The following is a 23,821-nucleotide window of genomic DNA, read 5'->3' on the forward strand; positions in this document are numbered from 1 at the left end:
TATATATAATAAATTAATAGACTTGACATATTCCAAGGCCTTCTCTCCTCTGTTATCTGTGGATGTAAAGGGCTAGGCTATCATCCTTTCCAAACAACTTTCATTTTTTTTTTCATTGTTTTCTCTTCAGGATCTAAATACTAAAAACATTAACAATTTCCTTAGTAGAAAAATAAAATTGAAAAGTGAGTATACACACACATGCACACACACACACACACACACACACACACACACACACACACTCATAAAATATACTGACTGATGAAGGCATGAAGAAAACACCAGAGATGATATTTAATTAACAGACTGTTCTTACATCCTGTCTCAGGACAATGAGAGTAAGAAATGTGAGAATTCCCAAATGTGTTTATCTGCAGGAAGGCTTTCAAACCTAGCTACTGAAATGTTTCCTGGGCTCACAAGCTTACAGGAGAGTCACTGAGCAATGTGGAATCTGCATAGCAGCATTGCTTTGAAGAAAGACTTCACAGTGTTTCTTCTTTGTAAGTGGTCATATAAGATATTTTGTTACAGTGACAGAAGGCTGAGCAGCAGGTTTTTATACCAGTGTTCATAGCATCATTATTTGTATTAGCCAAAAGGTGTAAAGAGTAAAATGCTTAGTATGGTAGATACTGAGGTTGACCCTGTTGGTACTTTCCATGGATTCTAGGGAGGTTGGCAAGGTCTACCGCTCACACCCCTATTATCATCAGACTTTTCTCATCGTATCTTGGAAAGGCATCTTACATTTAGGTTATTGTGGGTGATGCTGGTGCCATCAATGAATACATCCCCAAAGTTAGGAGGCTTTTCTCCAGTCAGAATTTTGAAGGTGGTGGTTTTCCCTGCTCCATTAAATCCAAGCAATCCAAAGCACTCCCTCTTTTGAATGGCAAGTGTAATATTTTTCACAGCCAGAGTTATTGGGCACTTAAAGTAGATCTAAAAGCAAATCCAAAAGACACAATTCAGTAAAGAATACAGGTCATTTACAATCAATATCTTAGACATGGAGACCACTAATTCAAAAAGTTTCCTAAAAATTATCCTTGGAGAATACACAGATACTGAAGAATCAATGAACCCCTGATACATAAGTGACTCTTGGAAAGGTGTTACCTTTATAAGTTCCTTAATAAGCACTGGATAACTCAGAAACTCTTCAGGCTGCTCCAGAATTCTCTTTCTCTCGTCATTTATATCTTCATCTTCAGATTTTCCAGATAATTCTTTGGACACTATATCCTGTATTTTAAATATGAAAATTATATATAGGCAGGGTACTTTTTAAGAATATGTTCATAAACCAAAATGGAAGAATTGGGCCTGGAGAGTTGGCTTAGTGATTAAGGTGTATGCCTACAAAACCAAGGGACCCAAATTTGATTTCCAGTACCTAAGTAAAAGCCAGATGCACAAAGTGGCACATACATCTGGAGTTTGCTTGCAGTGGCTAGAGGCCCTGGCATGCCAATTTTTTTCTCCTTCTCTCTCTTAACCTCTCTCTCTCCCTTCTTCTGTTTCTCCCTTAAATAAATTCAATATTCACATGCTTCTGCCTGCATTGGCCACCTGCAGTCTATGCTTCTCAGTGTCCAGACCTCTCTTCACAGATGTTCCCCAAGGCTGTGCCTCATTCCCAGACAATGGCAAGTTAAATTTAGGCTCCATGACTTGTGGCTGTTTCCTGTACTCAGGCCCCAATGGTAGCTCAGTTTTAAATAACAGGTCCCTTTTCAAGATGGTGTCCAGGTACTTTCCTCTGAATAATATAGTGACAAAATGAGATTCCTTTCTACTGTTGACCCACCTAGACCAGGAGTCACCACATCACCAAAATCTATAATGAGGGCTGTGAGACTGATTGCAAGTCTCTTTACTAGGTCCACTGGACTTACCTTTTGTATGAGGGTTTTGCTTCTCCTTCCTTAACAGGGAACCACACTGCTGGTGCTGTTTGGCTTGGCAAGTTTTCCAAGCTCACCTGTTTCTTTTTTTTAAATATTTTAAAAAAATTATTTTATTTTATTTATTTGAAAGAGAGAGGAAAGAGAGAGAGAGAGAGAGAGAGAGAGAGAGAGAGAGAGAGAGAGAGAGAGAGAATATGTGTGTGTGCGTATGTGTGTGTGTGTGTGAGAGAGGAGAGAGAGAGAGAGAGGCAGACACACAGAGAGAATGGGCACACAAGGACTTTCAGCCACTGCAAATGAACTCCAGAAGCATGTACCACCACATACATCTGGCTTACATGGGTCCTGGGGAATTGAACCTTGGTTCTTTGGCATTGCAGGGTGGTACCTTAACTGCTGAGCCATTTCTCCAGCCCTCTCCTGTTTGTTTATTAGCACCCTTCAGCTGTTCTGTCATTACCTTGTATATTTCTACTCATCCTTTGTCTTTGCAACAGACTGTCTTCTCATATGGGTCTTAGCATCAACTTCCAGCCTGAATATCACCTCTCTTTTTATTTATCAGGCAGTATCTCACTATGATGTCCAGGTTGGCCAACAACTCTTTCTGTATTCCAGGCAGGTCTTGACTTTCAATCATCCTGCTTAAGCCCCTGAGTAGTTAGAGATTATAAACCCACCTATATTTCAATTACTTTTTCCTTCCTGGGACAACCATCCAACCAGAAGCAGCTTACATGAGGAAAGGAGTTTATTCCAGACTTACAGAATCCAGGGAAACACCAGCAATGGTGGAAGAAGCTAGTTCGTTTCAGTATCCACAGCAGAAAGAGAAAATCAACAGCCAGCAAATCGGAGCAGTCAGAGCCCAAACTTTACATACCTAGGGCTGGGCTTAAGATCATCACACACCATTTAGCAGGCTGCTGGAGGCTTAAGTTGCAAGCTCAACCTTAATAAAAACACCTTAGGCTGTGAGTGGAGGGATTGTTGCAGTCAGGTTTGCACTGATGGCAGAAATCACCCTAACAAGAGCAGCTTTGGTGGGGGCGGGGGGAGAGTGGTTTATTTTAGATTATAGACTTGAGGGGAAACTCCGTGATAACAGGAGGAAATGATGGCATGAGCAAAGGGTGAACATCACCCCCTGGCCAACATAAGGTGGACAATAGCAACATGAGAGTGGGCCAAATACTGGCAAGGGGAAACCAGATATAATACACCCCCCCCCCGCCTCCAACAATACACTTCCTCCAGGAGGCCTCAACTCCTAAATCTCCATCAGCTGGGAACATGGCATTCAGAACATGTAAGTTTATTTGGGACACTTGAGTCAAATCATCACATTCTGCCCCTGGCCCCCATAAACTGATAACCATCCATGATGTAAAATGCAATGCATTCAGTCCAACTTTAAAAGTCCTCATATTTTTTTTAATCAATCCTAATGATGTTCAAACATCCCCATACTCCAAGGTCTTTTAACTGAGCCATATTACCCACCCCCAATCCCCCAAAACACAGAATGGCACACTGCAAAAGATGACATTGGGCATAGCAAAGAAATATTCATACAATACAAGATTTAAACAGGGCACACATCAAACTCTGTAGCTCCAAGTCCAACAACTCTAATCAGTGACAAATCTCCAAGACCAATAATTCTAAGCAGCTATAAATCTCTGGACTTCCAATTCTGCCCCTCCAGCTAGGCTACTCACAGCCCTGGAAAAATTCATCTGGGGCCATCAGCTCTCCCCAGCAGCTATCTCATGGTCTGGCATCTCCAGTGTGTCTCCACTGCAACCCATGGTGCATCCTCAGGGTTCCATGGGGTCTCCATGCAGTCAGCAATCCTGCTTCACACTGCCCATGGCCATTTCCAAAACACAAGACCATGTTACAAATCCAATGACCCTCTCTTTCCTGCATGTCTTGTGCTCTACAACCAAGTAGGATGCCAGTGTGTTAATACAGGGGGCAATAAAGCAGACTTAAAGAGCAGAATACTCCTTCGACATTCAGGCTCCTTCAAAAGACTGCATTCTTTCTGTTGTCCCAATGTAGGTCAACTGGTCCAATCTCAATACTTGTAACCTCTCAAACAATTGCAGATGAACAGGCAGCAGATTGGGCCCAAAGATTTCATTTTTTTTCTGTGCCATATCCCTCTGTTCATATCAGTATGTTTCTACACAAAGCAACCCTGCACAAGTTCTCAGGACATGGGCATGCCAGCAAGCCTCTCACACAAACGCCTCTAGCCCAGTCCAGGCAAAGCCCTTTCTCACCTTCACAAGCCAAACCTCACAGTCCATAGTTCTTACTGTATTCAGGTCTTTTGACTCAGACCAGAGTAGTCCATCAAGCTGTACTTACACCTCTACAAGGCATTTCTTAGTTTAAGGTTTCAAAGTCTTCTACATTCCTCTTGAAAATCTACACCAGAAGGCCAAAGCCACACATTCAGGTGTCTAGTAGTAAATGACCCCACTCTTGGTACCAACATTATTGTTGCAGTCAGGTTCACATTGCTGGCAGAAATCATCAAACCAAGAGTAGCTTTTGGGAAAAAGAGTTTATTTGGGCTTTCAGATTTGAGTGGAAGCTTCATGATGGCAGGGAAAAATGATGGCATGAGCATAGGGGGGACATCACCCTCTGGATAACATAAGGCAGACAATACCAACCGGACAGTGTTCCCAACACTGGCAAGGGGACACTACCTATAACACCCATAAGCCCCCAACAACACACTGCCTCCAGGAGGCATTAACTCCCAGTCTCCATCAGCTAGGAACCTAGTATTCAGAACACCTAAGTTCATGGGGGACACCTGAATCAAACTACCATAGTGGCCATAAATTCACATTCAAACTACCATAGTGTGTTTAGAATTAAATGATCACATTAGAAACAAAGACATACCTAAAGGTCATGGCTTTAAGCTTCTCTTTAAAAAATTAGGAAATTTGCCAGGTATGTTGGCTAATTCTAACTCTAGCACTGGGGAGCTAACTGAACAGGATCCTAATGAGTTCTAGGTCAGCCTGGGCTAGGGTAAGATTCTGCCTTACAAAAATTAGAAAATGAGCAAAATATAAATAAAAAAGCAAAAGTAAGTTAGAGGAAGAAAATTATAAAAGTAAAAGTGAAAAGCATAATATAAGAGAAAGTTGTCAGCAGTTAGATAAAATACATAGCCAAATGTTGACCCTTTGAAATGATCAAGAAATAATGAGGTTTACTAGAAGTAATGATACCTGAGCAAACATCATGTTGTCAACTGTTCATTCCTGTGTACACCAAACATTTCTTTTATCCAATAACTGAGGTAGTCATGTACGGAACTGTACTTTGTAAACCTAATTATCACATTGCTAGAGTTCTGACGTTGTTGCACTCAAGTACTCACCTTATCCCATCTCTTGTAGATGCCAAAGAGAATATGCTGATTGAGAAATGCATTTATTTTCCATAAATAAGTCTCCCAAAATAAGATGAAGAGAAGGAAAAAAAAGCCTGCAATACTCATAGCCATTAAATTCTTTCCAATCATTTTGTCATTAAATGAATAAATATTATTCTCAATACCTGAGAGTGGAAAGATACATATATAGGTCAGTACACACATAGAACTTGATCTTATTATACAATACTGACATCATGAGCAATGACTAAAAAATACTAAATAAGAAATCTAGGATAAAAATGAAACTCAGCTGAAAAAGTACTTGAAATGTGAGATGTCATTAACTTCTTATAAAATACTATTTATATGTGTTAAATTTTGGAGACTGACTCTCATTAACATATTGAATGATAATAAAATAAGCCTATAAATCTTTATAAGGGTATTATTATGTCTAGTGACAACAGATCCCCCCAAATCTTTTTAGAGGAGTGAAGTATGAAGTTGATAATTGGAAATTTAAAGTAATATGCTCTCGAGAAAGAGAATGCAGCATGCTTTAAACAAGGAAAATTATTAGCTGACACTTTCAATTTTCTTAAAAATAAAGTTCAAAAATCAAAGACACAGTATTCTTATTATAAGAAAATCATGATCCTTCCTTTAAAATTACTGAAGTTTTATATTCATAAAATAATTTCAAGGAGAACATGGGGTGTTCCATACATCTTGCCTCAGGCTTCCCTTATTATTAACATATTAGTATGATGCATGCTACTATGAATAAAAAAGTATTAGTACATTATTATTACCTAAAATATCTCTTTATTCTAATTCCTAATGTTCAATGTAATAACCTTTTTATTGTTCATGTATTAATTCCAGATACCACTAAGTCATGTCATTAGATTTTCTTGGCTATGATAATTCTGTAAGAGAATTCAGAAGCCTCTGTGGGTTTTAGGAGGATATTTTGTTGTCTGTTCCATTTTTGATTTTTTGTGGCCTTCTTATACTAGTTTTGTATGAATAGTGGCTATCCCTTTCTGCAATAAATCACTGAAATTTTCAGACCATCAAAAAGAGCAGTTAAATGAAATGGCTTATGATTACTTGGAGGCTGGGTTTATCAAAAGTATTTTGTTGGTAGTGTGAAGTAAAGATTTTTATTTTTTTAAACAACTGTCATTTTCTGGAGTGAGGAATGGGAAGGTGGAGATGGACTTGGTGCAGTTTTTTAATTACTGACATGTGTTTTATTCTGCAGTACTTTTAAGATATGCTATTACTTTGCTGCTTTTGACACAACCTCAAGTATCCAAGGGCTAGTTGTACCTCCCAAGTTTTGTTTTTTTTTCTTAGATATTTTTACTTCCCACATATGATATTTTTCCAGAATTAATAAGGTAACAAATTATAAACCCTAGAATTTCAAAAAATTATTTAACCAGGAAAAATGTTATCCTAACTCATACTGTGATAATCTTAGTCATGAAAAGATGTTGACAATAAGTAATAAAATAATCAATTTCATACATTAGAAAATTAAATATCTAATGTATAATACAGAAAAAAGTAATGATATTAGAAAGCTAATCTAACAATATAGAATATAGAAGAAAATATCTTATGTTAATCAGAAAATAAGTACAGACTGAATAAACCAATTCAACAAAGTCAAATTCTTCTTGTTTGAAAAGTAATAAAATTGGTTAAATCTTTTTTAAGGATTACTCAAGAAAGAAAATACAAGGAGCTAAAGTTAGCATTGTCATGAATATAAATTATGATACTGTAATAAATATTGCAAATTCTAAAAAATTCTAAAGACTGAACAAATTTACACCAGTAAATTTAAAAAAAATTAGAAGGAATGAAATGATTCCACAAAATTGTAGTAATATCTTTCTTAATATACTAATACCCCAATAATTATATTAATTTAAAATCATAAATAAAACCAAAAATCTTATGCCAATACTTTTTATAGACAATAAAGAGTAGAGTACTGAACATTGATTATTGATTATTTAATTTATAATTATTTGCCATGACAAATTCATCCTATGTACTTCACTATATAATTCAACATAATAAATATTTAATACAGCAAAAATGCAGTCATTTACTTCTTTAGCAGAAACAGTGCAATGCTGCTGATAAAAGTGAATATTAATTCATAATCTTAAAAATCAAACATAGAATAAATAAAAAGTAACTGCATTAGTCTGATAAAGGTTTCTGTCATAAACATCAACGTAATAGCAAAACATTACAAAACTCACCCTGAAAATTGAATGAAGAAATAGGTCTGCTATCACTAATCTAATTCAATTTCAACTATTTGTCTGGGAAAGCAGCAAGCTAAGAAGTAAGTGTATGTAAATTTGGAAATGAAATCAACTACTACTCATTACTTTCAATATATTTATTGCAATAAAATTACCTATACTCAAATCATTAAAATTAACTTTAAAATAGCTAGTTCAATATACAATATATACTATGTGTAAACTGTACATTCTTTTGCCAAAAAACATGGGTTATTGTCTATAATTATGGAAGTTGTCAATAAATAGTAAAAAATATAAAATTACTGTATATTTTCAAGACTACCTAAGTGAGACCATTTTCTCATAAAGGATAATGTGAAAAATTCATTTTATTCTTTCCTTCTCCAAAAGTCCCCAGGTTGCTTTTCTTTCTTTCAGCTCTGGCCCTTTTCTCCATAGTACTGATATCTCTCACCCAGAGCACTTCTCCATGCTTTATTTATTAATAATGCAGGGGAAGCTCTCTATGTGTGAGGTAGTCTAGTATATATGGTATGGATTGTGTGTATTCCTTCAAATCAACTGTGGGTAGGTGAGTGTGTTTAATTATGTGTGGTGTTGATGTAACAAAAGCAAGTATAATATAATTAATCTTTTCTCCGAAGTTCTGTAACATATGGGAGATCTGGCTGATAAAACTTTGTGACAAAGAGAGTAAAGTCAATTTCCTCAAAATAAGTATAGTAGTTACCTTTTCATTTCTGGGATCAAACACCCAAACAGAAGCAGCTTTTATGGGAAGAAAGGTTTTGTTTTGGCTTACTGTTTCAAGGGGGAAGCTTTATTGCAGCAGGAAAGGTATGTGAGCTGGCTTGCATTGTTACATATCAGTATGGAGATAGTAAAGTCAGTAAGTTGAGCTAACCCTGGCAAGCTGGACTAGACTATAAAATTCCAAAGCTGCCCCCAGTGATATACCTCCTCCATCAAGGTTCCACCTGCTAAAGGATCCTTCAGCTGGGGATTAAGTGTGAAGCTTAATCACAAACACATCAGGCTATGGGGGACATTTTACATTCAAACTACCACACTGTGTGTATGTGTATGTGTGTGTGTACACAAAGTTTCTGTGAAGATTTGAAATAATACCTATAAAGCTGGTAGATAGCTTATTTTCTCTACCTACTTTAACCTTACTTTGTATTTGATTTTTGAGACACATGTACATATACACTCCCAACTCCTCCCAGAACCCTGAGGATCTTGAGCATGCCAGGAAAACCACTGCACGACAGAACCAGCACTTTTCATTTTGAGACACAGCCATTCTAAGTTGCCCAGACTAGCCTTAATTTACTCTGTAGGGCAGGCAGGGTTGAACTTGAGATAGCAAGGATGCCAATCTCCTGTATCTGACTTATGAACACATTAAATGGAAGCCTGTCTTACAAAAATGACTTATGTACCAAGTCCTCCCCTTTGAAAGAAGGGCCCATTCATTGTGTGTTCCATGCTCTGAGCCTGTTTGCTAAGGCACTCAGAAATCCTCAAAATACTTACCTGCTTTACTACAATTTAAGTATGAGGGAATTTTCTTTTGCTGGGTGCAGATGATTTTATTGTGGTAGATAACAGTGTACTCACTGATGCACTTCCCAAAGTTGTAGGTAGGAAGGACCAGTAATGCTTTTCTCAGGAAGGCTCTGGTGGTATTAGACATCTCATTATATATTCCTACATGGATTATAAAAGTGGGTTACATTACAGAAAATGACCATTCCCAGGACAAAAAATCTCACCAAAAATGATTAAACCAAGCTCATAGAGTTAAAAACCAGATGATTATTGTTTTGTTGTTGTATGTATGGTGTGCATGTGGGTACATGCAAACTCTTATGTGTGTGGGTAGACATATGTGTGAGGGGTACATCCATATGCTGTTGCATCAATTTTCTATTTTGTTCAAGTGTTCACTTTCTATTACCTTTTTTGTTTGTGTGTGGAAGTCAGAGGGCAACATCATGTGTTATCCTCTGTTATGCAATCCAACTCTTTTGAGACAGGGTCTCTCATTGGGCTTGATCTCATGGATTAGGCTAGACGAGCTAGCCAGAGAATTCCAGGGGTCTCCCTCTCTGCTTCCCTATTGCTGGGGTCACAAGCACATGACACCATACCCAGAATTTCTATGGACACCAGGGATTTAACGTAGGTCCTCATGCTTGTGAGATAAGTACTTTACTCACTGAGCTATTTCCAAAGTTCAGATGATTGTATTTGAAGAGCAGTAATTATTTCCTTTAGGTTTCAGCATAGTATAGATGAGCAGTTTGGGCTGATAATTATGTAATTCAATAGTCTTTTTGGTAGGGTAGAGCCATTATGGCTTTGGTTGGAGAATATGCTTTATGTTACAAATGGCAGAGGATGCTGCGGAAGTCCAGGATACATCAATACAACAAGAAAAGGTAACTGACTGCCGAAGACAAGATGAGTCACCTCTACCACATCTGCTGGGCCCAGCAGTCATTACAGAGGAAACCATAACACGAGTATTGCTCACTGCTGTCCTGAACCAGTTCCAGGGAGAAAATGACAGACACTGTGGCCACTCCAATCTTATCAAAACAAAAATCACACGTGTGCGATATACAGGCAAGCCAGGACCTCTTGCTTCTGCAAATGAACACTAGATTCTTATGTCACTGTTTGCATCTAGCTCCTTGGGCGACTCAGGAATTGAACCAAGGGCAGAAAGCTTTATAAGCAAGTGCCTTAAACCACTAAGCCATCATCTCAGCCTGTGTTTGTTTGTAATGGACACACAATGATTGCACATATGTATGGAATACAATATAATCTTTTGACATGTGTATATATTATCAAAATAATAATTACCATAACCATCATCTCAAACATTTAATCATTGTGGTCAGAACATGAAAATAATCTATTAATGACATTTTATTATGAACTTCAGCTTCCTTGCTGTGTAGGTAACTGAGGTTGTTCCATTTATTGGATATAACTCTATATCTGTGAATTCTGAATTCAGTTTTTCTTTCATTTCCAGACGTTTAATTTGTAAAGTTTCCAAATCTGTGCTATGTTGAATGTGTTTTACTTTTTGTTAATCCTTTTGAGACTTTGCTACTTTTTCTACTTTCAAAATATATGCATTCTATTCTAAAGATTTCTACATTTGAAATATTTTCAGGATTTATTCTGATACTACAGTTTATGGTTTCTGTTACTACCCACACATAAGTGGGCTTTTTTTTCCCTTTCCTCTCATTTACTTTGCTTTCCTTCTTATGTTGTTTTTCTTTTATATTGACCTAATGTTCTCCAAAATTTAATTGTGTGACTAACTGTAAACTAGAGAATTATGTTTGTTTCTGTGACTCACACACATATGAGCACAGACAACTGAAATTATTTAAATCATCAGGCCAATATTTTTGGTGGCTCACATATTCACTAAAGTTTCAGAACACTAATGTGTCTCAACATTGACATGCTAATATAACTTCTTAAATGACATTACTGTCCTGTATCTATACAGAATAAGTAGTCTTAAATTTTCTGAAATTGGGTTCAAGACGAATTCCTCAGGTCAGGAGCTACAGGAAGAGGGGACAGTAAAGGGGAAGCATGTCTAAGGGTCTGTAACTCAGGGTGTCTTGTCACCTCATTGAGAGGAATCTGGGTGGAGCACAATGTCTAGACTATCATAGCACTCAAACAAGGTTACTGAGTTCCATCCAGTATAAAATTTCTCCAAATCCTAGAAAGTACTTGTCTATGAGCAGTCATATGTCCACTGTTCCTTATTTATTTCCTGCTATCTCTGGAGAAGGAGAAATTGTTGTGAAGTCCTTATACTTACTGTCTTCTAGTATGCTGTCTGCAACAGCACAGAGAACGCCGGAAATGTAATTGAATATGACAAGTTTAATATAAGCAGAAGTACTTTCAGAAAACAGGAAGCTCAGCAGGTATATGAAGGGAATGGAACTCCAGCCATACAGTGTAAGAATCAGCAAGGTTTCTAGAACATGGTGATCCATGACATAAATATTCATTTTGTGGTATTTGAAGACTACCTGAAACAGAGGGTATGGTGGGCAAGACAACAGGTGAGTATAGCAATAGAGCAAGCCATTACATCTCATTTAGAATTATAAATTAAGTCAGTCTGCCTGACTTGATTTTCAAAGGAAATGAAAGCCTTTAGATTATGAATTAAGTTACTTTCATCTCTTGTTCAAAAGAGGATATTCTAGTGAGCAGAACCATTGCTTATCCTTTTCTCCTTAAAACAGCTCTACAAATCCACAAAGATCATATATCTTCTGTAAATATTCATAACTATCAACTTTTTTTCTTTATTAGTTATGTACATACTCAGTGTGTAAACAGCCATTTTGGTAGCATTGTTAACCTCCTCACTGTCCTTCCCCTCCAAGGGAACCTCCTCTTTAGGGATTGTGGGTCTTGCATTGTGGGGGTAGCCATTAGTTATGGGGAAGAGGCAATGTTTCTGTGCATAATGTCCCAACTTTTGGCTCTAACAATCTTTCCACCCCCCCTTCCATGAATTTTCCTGAGCCATGTTGGGTTTGTTTTAGATCTACTTCAGTGATGAGGTCTTGGGAGCTTCTGTGCCTCTGGATATCTGGTTTGGTAGGAGTTGAGTGTTCTCTGTGTCAATCTACTAAACCCTTGTGCTGGTACTAGGTTTGCCAAGAAAGCAACACTCTTGCTCATTCCCCCAATTACTCCATGGTTTCAGCTGGGGACCAGGGGAGGTGTGATGGTCTGAATCTCTCCTCAGGTTCTGCATCCAGAGAACATTTTATTTCCCTAAGTAGACACTATTTCTCTGAAGATTTGTTTCTGATTTCATATATTTACCCATCATTGCTAACTGTGGCTTTTAAGTTAGGACTCTTGGTTGTAATATACTTCTCACATACACAGGCCTTCTCTGCATCTATGAAATGATCATGTAGTTCTTATAATTAAGTTTATCTATGTGGTGTATTGCATTGACCAATTTCTGTATGTTAAACAATCCCTGTATCCCTAGAATAAAGCACACTTGATCAAGGTGGATAATGCTTTTGATGGGTTTTTGAATCTGGTTTGTGAGGGCTTTTTTCAGGATTTTTGCATCTAAGTTTATCAGGGATATAGGCCTATAGTTTTCTTTTCTTATTGCATCACTCCCTGCTTTTGGTATTAAGGTGATGCTAGCTTCATAGAAGGAGCTAGGGAGCATTCCCTATTCTATGATCTGTGAAATACTTTGAGAAAAAATGGTTTCAGTACTTCAATGAACTTTTGATAGAATTTGGTTGGGAAGCCATCTGGTGCTAGACTTTTATTTTGAGGAGGTTTTTGGTTAACTTTTCAATCTTGATGAATGTAATAAGCTTGTTTAGGAGATTAGTCTGCTGTGAGTTTAGTTTTGGTAGGTAGTATGTGGCTAGGAATTCATCCACTTCTTACAGATTATCCAGTTTTGCAGAGCAGACATTTTGGAAGTATGTCCTAATGATTCTTCCAAACTTTATTGATGTCTCTTATGACCTCTCCCTTTTAATTTCTGATTTTATTAATTTGAGACTTCTCATTTTTTTTCCTTGATAAGATTGGCCAGGGGTTTCTCAATCTTGTTTACTTTTTCAAGGAACCAGGTCTTTGTTTCATCGGTTTTGAAGTTTTCTTCTTTTCCAATTAATTAATTTCTATTCTGATCTTGATTATTTCTTTCCATATGGAGCTTTTAGGGCTGAATTCTTGTTTTCCCAATGCCTTTAGGTGCATGGTTAGTTTATTAATTTGAGATATCTCTGTCTTTGTTATGAAGGCATTTAGTGCTATGAATATTCTCCTAAGAATTCCCTTCATTGTGTCCCATAAGTTTTGGTAAGTTGTGTTATGATTGTCAGTTGTAGAAGTTTTGCAATTTCCTTTTTGATTTCTTCCACAACCCATTCATTGTTTAAAAGTGTGTTGCTCAGTCTCCAGGAGCTGGTGGAATTCCTGATGATTTTCTTGTTAATTTCTAAAAAAAAGCATTGTGATCTGAGATGATGCAGGAACATATGTCAATTTGCCTGAATTTATGGAGGCATGCTTTATGGCCTAACATGATCTATCTTGGAGAAAATGCCATGTGCTGCTGAGAAGATTGTGTGTTCTATAGAATTGCAATGGAGTGTTCTTTAGATGTCTGTCAGGTCTAATTAATTTATGATGTTGTTGAGCTATATTATTTTCTTGTTGATTTTCTGCTTGGGTGATCTGCCTATTAACGGTAGTGGAATATTAAAGTCTCTGACAATAATAGTGCTGGTGTTTAATTCTGTTTTGTTGTCAAGTAGGTTTTGTTTTCTAAACTGGGGTGCACCTGTGTTTGGGACATACAGATTTATGATTGTGATATCCTCATTGTTCCCTTGATGTGTAACAAATGTCCTTCTTTATCCTTTCTGATTAATTTTGGTTTGAAGTCTATTTTATCAACTATTAATATAGAAACACCCACTTGTTTCTAGTTTCCATTTGCTTGGGATATAATTCCAGTATCATTCTTCACAGAAGAAGAAAAATGATCTCAAAATTCATATCAAATGACAGCAGGCCTCAGATATCCACACATATCCTTAGCAAAAGAAACACCTCTGGAGGTAACATCATACATGATCTACAGCTATATTACAAGGCCATAGTAACAAAAACAGCATGGTACTGGCAAAAATACAGAAATATAGACCAATGGAGCAGTATTGAAAATCTAGTCCTTAGGTCAAGTAACTATAGCTTCTTCATCTTTGACAAAGGTGCTAATAACATAGGCTGTAGAAAAGATTGCATCTTCAACAAACAGTGCTGGACAACTTGGATAACCGTATGTAGAAAAATAAAACTAGACCCACTCATCTCATCATACATAAAAATCAATTTCAAATGGATTAAAGACCTCAATATAAGACCTGAATCTCCCCTATGACTGGAAGAAAACATAGAAAGTCTCCATGATAAAGGCATGGGTAAAGACTTCCTGAACAGACCCCCAGTATTCGGGAAATTAAACAATCAGTCAACCATTGACTTCTCATGAACATGCAAAACTTTTGCACAAATATGCCATAATCGCAGCCAATAGATTATCCACAGAGTGGGAGAAACTTTTTTTACAGGATATACCACTGAGAGAGACTTATTATCTAGAATCTATAAAAACCACAATAAACTAAACAAAAAATAAAAATCAAACAACCCACTCAAAAAATGGGGCAGAGAACTGAAGAGGGAGTTTTCAGAGGAAGAAATAAAACTGGCAAACTCACACTTAAGAACTATTCAATATCCTTAACCATTAGAGAATTGAAAATTACAACTATGAGATTCCACCTTACTTGAGTAAGGATGACAATCATTAAAAAACCAAATGACGGGGCTGGAGCGATGGCTTAGTGGTTAAGCGCTTGCCTGTGAAGCCTAAGGACCCTGGTTCAAGGTTCAATTCCCCAGGACCCACATTAGCCAGATGCACAAGGGGGCACATGCATCTGCAGTTCGTTTGCAGTGGCTAGAGGCCCTGGTGTGCCCATTCTTTCTCTCTCTCTTTCTCTGTCTGTCACTTTCAAATAAATAAATAAACATTAAAAAAAAAAAAGACGGCTGGAGTGATGCCTTAGCAGTAAGGCGTTTGCCTGCAAAGCCAAAGTTCCCAGGTTAGATTCTCCACAACCCACATTAGCCAAATGCACAAGGGGGAACATGCAACTGGAGTTTGTCTATAGCAGCTGGAGGCTTTGATGCACCCAGTCTCTCTCTCTCCCTCTTACTCTCTATCAAATAAATAAAATAAAAATAAACTGTTTTAAAAAATCAAATGACAACAAATGTTGGTGAGGATGTGGGAAAAGAGAAACCATCACTAACTGTTGATAGTAATATAAACTATGGAAATCAATATGGAGATTCCGGGAAATGATGACTATAGAACTACCCACAGACCCCGTTATTCCCTTACTGGTCATTTACCCTAAATACACCATACTTCACTAGAGAGGTATTTGCTCAACCAGTTTATAGCTGCTCAATTCATAATAGCTAAGAACTGGAATCAACCCAGATACTCATTATTGGATGTATGGGTAACATATTTGTTGTACATTTACACCATATAATTCTCAGCAGTATTAAAAACAATACAATGATATTTGTAGGAAAATGGATAGACTTGGAACAGATCATAGTCAGCAAACAAACACAATCACAGAAAGACAAAGGTCTCATGTTCTTACTCATCCATGGTTCCTAATTTGATCAAATTGAGTTGCTGGATAAGCCTGGATAGAAGAGAGATTATAGGTAAAGGAGTTTAATTTTGCAGGTCAGTAAAAATTGAAGAAAAATATGAGAAACAGTCTGGAGACATCTTTATGTTGTCCCAAAGTATAGTTAATTTCTTCAAATAAAGGGTATTAGAGCTATTTTCTTTAAAAAATTACCATAAGGCTTCTGAAATATTTATTTTGATATTTTAAGACCATCTTACATATAGCCCAGATTGGTTCTGGACTTGCCATGTAGCTGAGGAGGACACTGAATTCCTTTTCCTCCTGCTTAAACCTCCCAAGTATTGAGATTATAAGTGTGCATCACATCGCTGGAGTTGAAGTCTGTTTTATAATGTAAACAAATATAGTTGATTGGCAGAATTATATTTAAATATTCCAGAATAAGGACTTTTCATGAGGAATAGAAGGAAAATAAACCCTAAAGGAATATTATTTGATACTCACCAGTAGTAGACAGCAGGAAATAAAGAAGATGATGAAATCATAAATGAGAGCAGAGGACCAATACACAAACATGGAGAGCCCACTCAAAAACTGCATGTGTTTTGCTTTAGTCGCTCTCTCAGTAACTACCAGGAAGCAAAATCCACTGATCAAAAGAGCCATGCCCAGCTGTAGTTTTAAGGTCACCACCGATCCACTTGTCAAGCTATAGAGGGAACTACAACAACAACAAAAAGATGCATCAGAACCCTTGCCAAGGGAGAAGCATATATTTCCATAAATGGCCACTTTCCTCATAATAAATATAATCAAATAGGGTGGCAAGATGTTTTAAAGCATAACAAATAGCATACTGTGTTATATATTCTGCAGTTTCACTGGTTGGCTGAGGTTTATTGGAGACTGTTATGGAAGCATCAGCCCCAGAAAGTGACATGAAAAGAATGTTGTCTAAAATCGCCAGGGTCAGAGATGGTGAATGGTATGCTTCATTGTTGAACAATGCAGTGATTTCTGTTTCACTTTCTGTCGTGTCAAAGGAAAATGCAACAATACACCAATCATTACTTTCTTCAATATGCAACAAGTAATTCAGTATGTTACCTAGGATGACGAAACATAGCAGTTAGCATGTCTGTAACACAGACCACTTATAGTATAAGCCAAGAAAGAAGAACAAATAGCCAGACATGGTGGCACATCCCTTTAATCCCAGCACTGAGGTCTCTTGGTCCCCACAATGAATACCAATCACCCCACCAAAGAAGGCCCTCAACAGAATTGGGGTGGGGTGAGGAGGCATAAGAGTACAATCTTTTTATATAAAATTAATTTTTAAAAATCTTAAAATAGTACATAGAGATTTTAATTTAAGTATCAGCCTACTTGGACCTTCATGTCAGCTTCATTAATCTTTCCTTAAAAGTTAACTGTGACTTCCTTCCTGACTTCACACTTTAGAAGGAAATCAGACATGAGAAATTATCTAAAAATTTATTTTCTTTTTGGAAAAGATGTTCCTATGATCTAGGATAAAGAGAAGGAAAGCTCTAAAGGACCATTACCCTAATTAATAAGTGCTTTTAAAGACATGCATATGGGAATAGAGGGAAACCCTATAAAATTAACAAGATGTAGTTATGAAAAGTTCGATGTTTATGACAATAAGAATGAAGCTTAAAAATTTACATGAAAAGCTGGGTGCGGTGGTGCATGCCTTTAATCCCAGCACTCAGGAGGCAGAGGTAGGTGGATTGCTATGAGTTTGAGGCCACCCTGAGACTACATATAGTGAATTCCAGGTCAGCTGCAGCTAGAGTGAGACACTACCTCAAAAAAGAAAAAAAAAAAAAACAAAACACAAACATGAAAGTTACTGAAAAAAACAGTGGACTGGGTGAGCTTCAATAATCTCTCTGTGCTTAGATTACTTTCAGTTAATGATCAGAAGAATAGCTTTTAATTGAAGGTGGATATCAGTGGTAGACCTATTATGCTGCTGTATTTCTACATTTGCTAGTGATATAACATCTAAAAAATCCCCATGATGTTTTTAATGAATGCAGTACCCTACATTCAGAAAGTACTCATATAATTCTAGAGTTGAATAGACTCTATGATATTAGTGAATATCAAGAAAGGAACAAAACAAGTGGACAACTATAATAGTTAACATCCTTCTTGAAAAATAAGCAAACTACCTAAGAGCATTTTTTTAATTTTATAAATAAAAATGAACTTATAAAATTTGTAAGAAAATGGATATACTTGTAAATTTTACTAAGTGAGTGAGGTTAACTTAAGACCAAAAAACCAAAATCACACATTCCAACTCATAGGTGGATCCTACACTTTTAATGTTTATATGTATGCAAATAAGGGAATGTGAGAGTTTACAGGTTATGAATCAAGATAGGAGACCACCAAATGGGAGTAAGGGTTGGTGAGAAAGTCCAGGCAGAACAAAGGAGAGGCATGTATCAGGAAAGTGGAAAAAAGAGCCCATGGTGAGGGAAGGCACAAGGAGTGAGGGTGATGGGGGAAAAGAGGAGGGAAGGGAAACAAACATTTGTTCAAAAATACCATAATGAAACCCATTTTTTCTATGTTGTTAAAATAGATGACTTTAAAATAATTCAGAAAGACTTACCTTCTACTTTCGTGAGTTTGTGGTACTTAGGATTTATCATATTTTTTAGTTGTGTTATGAGATTCATTGTCAAATTAGAATTTCCAGAAATAGAATAAGGCACAATGGTCTGACCATAGTCATCCAAATTCATTTGCCTGCGTGCCCCTTCTGTATCCACAGAGGTATCAGGCTTTAAGAGAACAAGACTAGATATTACAAGTCCTAGTATCTGCACCAAAATTGGTTTCCAGTTACGCCAACTGTACAACAGTTTCTTTACGAACATGGCATGGAACTGCTGACGGTAGAGGGAGCACTAAATAAAGAGAGAACACAGCATTACAACACTCCTAGAGCTCAGAGGACATCCAAGGTGACATTCATTGAGGGAAAACATTCTGACATTTTGTGGTATAAAAGATTATAGCAATTATATGTAAACACAAGTAAATACTGGGGGCTAGAGAAATGGCTTAGTGGTTAAGGGGTTTGCCTGCAAAGCCAAAGGACCCAGGTTCAATTATCCAGGACCCATGTAAGCCAGATGCGCAGTGGTACATGCATCTGGAGTTTGTTTCCAGTGGCTAGAGGCCCATTCTTTTTTTTTTCCTTTCCCTCTCTGATTTGTTCAAATAGAAAATAAATATTAAAAAATTGATTTCTAAAAAAATATTAAAAATATAAAAAATGATTTCTAACAAAAAACAACAAAATCAAGTCAGTGTTTCAAAATAAATACCAGGAGTTACAACCCCAGCCTTTGCTAAAATAAGGCAGGGGACAATAAATTTTTGGGGGGGCTGCAGCTAAGACCATTAATTTCTGCTTTTGAGCTACTTTGATGGAGTTGAATAATCTTGGAAGAGATCGTGTGGCATGTAGAGCCTTCAATCTTCTTTATCTTTTTCATTGAGTTTGCTGACTTCTGCTATAAAATATTAGAAAAAAGATTATGGCTAAATGTCTTGATATGATAATTAAGATCACAAAAAGTTGATTTTTCTTACAATTCCAGCAGCTACAAAAACGAAGAGGCTTTATGGAAGCAACAAATGTTTAGAAGGCCAAGAGGAGAAGTGCTTGGCAGCTTCTCATCCCAAGGATTAAATAGATTATTTGCAATAATAATTCCCCTTGTAAAAATTTAAAATATATACAGCTTTTTAAATTTAAATAACAGGCTTGCTTAGGACCTTCATCCCAGCTTTTATTAAACTAATACATTTCTGGGGTTTTAATATGAACAAATAATTATCTAAAATAAGAAAATTAAAAAAAATAATGAGTGAAAGCAAACATCAGATGTAAATTTTTAGAACTTTTCTTTTTGCTCTTAAGTATTAGCTAAGTTATGGCAGTTATAGATGATCCACATTTTGTTAGTTCTTAAATGATAGAAAACTTCTTACAACATCCGTTTTGTTCAAGAATGAAAACAAAATGTGCCCCCTACATCCCAATCAAATATATGCTACAATTCTTAGTAAAGGGTCTTACCCCAGTATTAAATGCAATAGAAGGGGTTTCATCCTGGGTGGGTGAACATTCTCTCATATTACTTGGTGTATTCTTATCCTGTTGTATGTTAGAGGCTTTGCTGTTTATTGAAAGAGGCTGCAGATCTTGGTTCTCTGTTCTTGAAGTTCCCATCTGACAAACCCTATATTAAAAAAAAAAAAAAAAGAAAAACAACATTTTCCATTTCAACTTTATCCCAGGATACCTTACGGGGAGCATGGGAGTTATCTCACCCAACTCAGAAGGTTCTTGGTTGGCACATTGCATGGAGGAGCATTGGTGGAGACCAGGTCGGAAGTAAAGAGTGTTAGCTCCCAAGCACAACCCACCTAAGCCTTGCCTCCCTAAAATTTCTGATGTGCAAATCTCAGTCTGGAGATGTGTACAAAGGGAACTATTACATGGTCCTTTCTCCAAGGGATTCCTTTTCCCTTTCAAAGAATGCTCACTTAAGGAATACTTCTTCCATAGTGGTGATAGAGGTACCAAAGTTGGCAATTCCCAGAGCTTGTTGATCCTCTTCCAGAGCATTGAACAGAGCTTCAAACCTACAAGCAGGAGAGAAAGGTCTTGGACTAAAGTAGATGATTCTCACATTTATTCTTTTTGATTCTAAACTCATTTACTTTTGATAGCATTTTGGAGCTGATTATCATTTCATGCCTCTATGAAATCAGATAGGTGAGAAAAATAGAAAGATAAAACTTTGCAAAATGCTATTCAAGTTGCTTTGCCCATGCTACTTTGGTTTTGGATGAGGCTAATTCTGATACATTGATAACTTTACATACCTGACATGAATTAACTTTTCACACACATATATGTTATAGTTCTTGTCTGATATTGGAAGTTAAGTAAAATTGACCCGTTAAGACTTTGATGGGAGAAAGATCAGGAACATGTAGGAAGACCTACTTTGAGTTAAGGTATGAATGCGTTATGAGGATATTTTGAATTATTTCATTTACTGTGTCATAATACTTAAGCCTTGCATCAGGGATGTATTGTGCATTTCTTTCAGCTTGCAAGACTTTCACAAAATTGTTTCCCTTCCCATTGCCACCCACTGTTTTTCATGCACATTAAGACATTCCAGTTCAAGAATTTTAAGCATACAGGGCTAGAGAGATGGCTTAGCTGTTAAGACATTAGCATGTAAAGCTAAAGGACCCTGGTTCAATTCTCCATGACCTAAGTAAACCAGATGCAAAAGGGGACACATGAATCTGGATGTCATTTGCAGTGGCTGGAGACCCTGGTGTACCCATTCTCTCTCTCTCTCTCTCTTTCTCTCTGCCTCTTTCACTCTCATAAATAAATAAATAAAGGCTTAAAAAATTTTAAGCATATAAATATTCTGACATGTAGAGTAATTCTTAAACCTCTCTTACACATTGAAGTGTTACATGTCATTCCACAGCCACATTATAAATTATTTTCATTCTAACAAGTCTTAGCTGGAAAATAGTTTTAAACAGTCAAGATCATTCTTCTTGTAAAATACATTCAAGGGAACTGAATTAAAGGTATTTGGATTAAGATTATTTTTTCTCTTCCATATTATTTACTTAGGCTAATAGATAACACAGCAATATCTGGCAGAAAGAATGTACTCAGGGACCATTAGCTATCAAAATCTTAGTTGTAATGGAAATTACCAAGATTTTTCACCACCACTTCACTCTGCTCATACAATATTCTGAAATGCCATAATTCACATTTATTTTATTATAATTGTTCCTTCCAGTTTTTTGTTTAAAACACTCCCAGAGAAAAATTCATTATGAGGCAAAAAGTTCTACTACAAGTTCATCATGTTCATTTAATTCTGTGCCTATCATCTAAATTTATGGCTCAGAAATCTACAAATTGTTCCCATTTTAGAGTTCTTATTTCTCCCTTGTAAATACAAACTTTTAACAAGACTGCATAATACATCACCACCACCCTGAAAATCCTTCCATTTCCTTTTTCAGACGTAACTTTAGTACCATGGTGCTTTTGCCGTCTTTTGCGATGCCACTGTGTGCATGACTTAGCATAGCAAGACAGCAAGTGCTGTGATAAGTTTTTCTTTTTTGAGGCAAAACCAACAGACTGCCTTTCTTAATGCATGAGAGAGAGAGAGAGAGAGAGAGAGAGAGAGAGAGAGAGAGAGAGAGAGGAGAAAATTGGTGTGCCAGACTCCTTACTCTTTGCAGGCAAGTGCCTTAACTGCTAAGCCATCTCTCTGGCCCTCTGAGTGTTTTTTTTTTTCAAGGTAGGGTCCCACTCTAGCCCAGGCTGACCTGGAATTCACTATGTAATCTCAAGGTGGCCTCAGATTCATGGCGATTCTCCTACTCTGCCTCCTGAGAGCTGGGATGAAAGGTGTGTGCCACCACACCTGGTGTGCTGACATGTTTTAACAAGTGTTTCATATGTTACTTTTGGGCAAGTTTTAGAATTCCAAAGGGATCATAACTCAGCTCAGGTATTATGTATTATCAACCCTGGCTCCAATCTTTGCTTCCAATCAAAGCTTCCGTGCTATAGCATTACCAGATCCTACTTTCTGCACAGCTACTTCTCAAGAACAGTTGGTTTACTGAGTAAATAAAATTCAAATGCTGCATTTCATTTCTTATCTCTTCTTCATGACCCCATTCATCTAATCTAACACATTCTAGTAAATGAGAAGCTAAAATATATCACATTTTTTACAAATATGGCTGCCTTGAAATCTAGGGAATATCAAAGTATGTATTCACTTGAACACAGCAAGAGGATAAAAACATCTGCTTGTGAAAAGTCACAGTGGGCATTCTACATGTTCGTTTCTTACATTGCAGTTGGATTTCCCAGATAGAGTTATTATACTTTTGTGACTCCATGATGACTAACATGACTAATTAACACATTTCAGCAGCCTAGTGCTGTGGACTTTGGTCATCCTATCTCCAAGAACCACAATTTAAGTCATCCTATATTTTCCATAATTTTTAAACAAGGTCTCACTATGTGCACTTGCACAGTCTTGAACTCATGATACTTCTCTTTCATGATGTGATTATAGGCATGTACTACTATGCCTGGCTTTTAGGTATGTGTGCATGTGCACATGTACACTGTGATCAAACCCAAGGGATTTTAGTGTGCAAGGCAAACATTTTACCACTAAGCTATTTTCCCATATCTCATTTTTCTCTTTAGTGTGAGTGACAACCATGATAGGAGTTTTGCCTACACTTTATAAAATCAAAGAAACCTGGATAACCGACAATGATTTCTGGCTATGTTACACCAGCCATTTAGCATTATCTAGTTCTTTACCTGTGAGTGTAATTTTGTGGAAGAATAAATGACAGCTCAGCACCAACATTAGTTTCTAAAGTGGCTGTTGGTACATAGTGATGAATCAACTTGGAGATTTCTTCAACATGACAGTGTGGTTCCTTCACCATAACTATGTGGTACCCCACACCTGAGAAAATTAATTTATAGGGACAAATAAAACATTTTTGTATTTTATTTGGTTAAGTTAGACAAAGATAGAGAATGCCACAAGTTCTTTGACTACAACCAAAAGAAACCAATAAATACTTCTTTATAATTTAACTAATTTTCTTAGTGGTTCATATGGATTTTGATCATCTACCCAGATAAAGCAGAGACAAGATGAAAAGCCTCTGTGATCTGACATCACTTTATATTGATGCTGAAGTATGAGAACAAGAATCTTATCCATTTAATTGATATTTACTGGG

General features: G+C 36.8%; 1 protein-coding gene across 1 annotated transcript in view; it reads right to left on the reverse strand.

Annotated features, from left to right (window-relative positions):
• Positions 1–23,821, reverse strand: part of LOC101617186 (phospholipid-transporting ATPase ABCA3-like) — an 82,015-nt gene that overhangs the window by 8,987 nt on the left and 49,207 nt on the right. Inside the window, exons 15-25 of the mRNA XM_004653447.2 lie at positions 23,388–23,538; positions 20,525–20,623; positions 20,055–20,217; positions 18,576–18,873; positions 16,780–17,029; positions 16,427–16,622; positions 11,491–11,707; positions 9,162–9,335; positions 5,332–5,510; positions 1,126–1,251; positions 754–948 (exon numbers count right to left, since the gene is read on the reverse strand). Coding sequence (XP_004653504.2) covers positions 754–948; positions 1,126–1,251; positions 5,332–5,510; positions 9,162–9,335; positions 11,491–11,707; positions 16,427–16,622; positions 16,780–17,029; positions 18,576–18,873; positions 20,055–20,217; positions 20,525–20,623; positions 23,388–23,538 — 2,048 coding nt within the window. The remainder of the gene's footprint in view (positions 1–753; positions 949–1,125; positions 1,252–5,331; positions 5,511–9,161; positions 9,336–11,490; positions 11,708–16,426; positions 16,623–16,779; positions 17,030–18,575; positions 18,874–20,054; positions 20,218–20,524; positions 20,624–23,387; positions 23,539–23,821) is intronic.

This window comes from Jaculus jaculus, chromosome 2, assembly GCF_020740685.1.
Source record: "Jaculus jaculus isolate mJacJac1 chromosome 2, mJacJac1.mat.Y.cur, whole genome shotgun sequence".
Taxonomy (NCBI): domain Eukaryota; kingdom Metazoa; phylum Chordata; class Mammalia; order Rodentia; family Dipodidae; genus Jaculus; species Jaculus jaculus.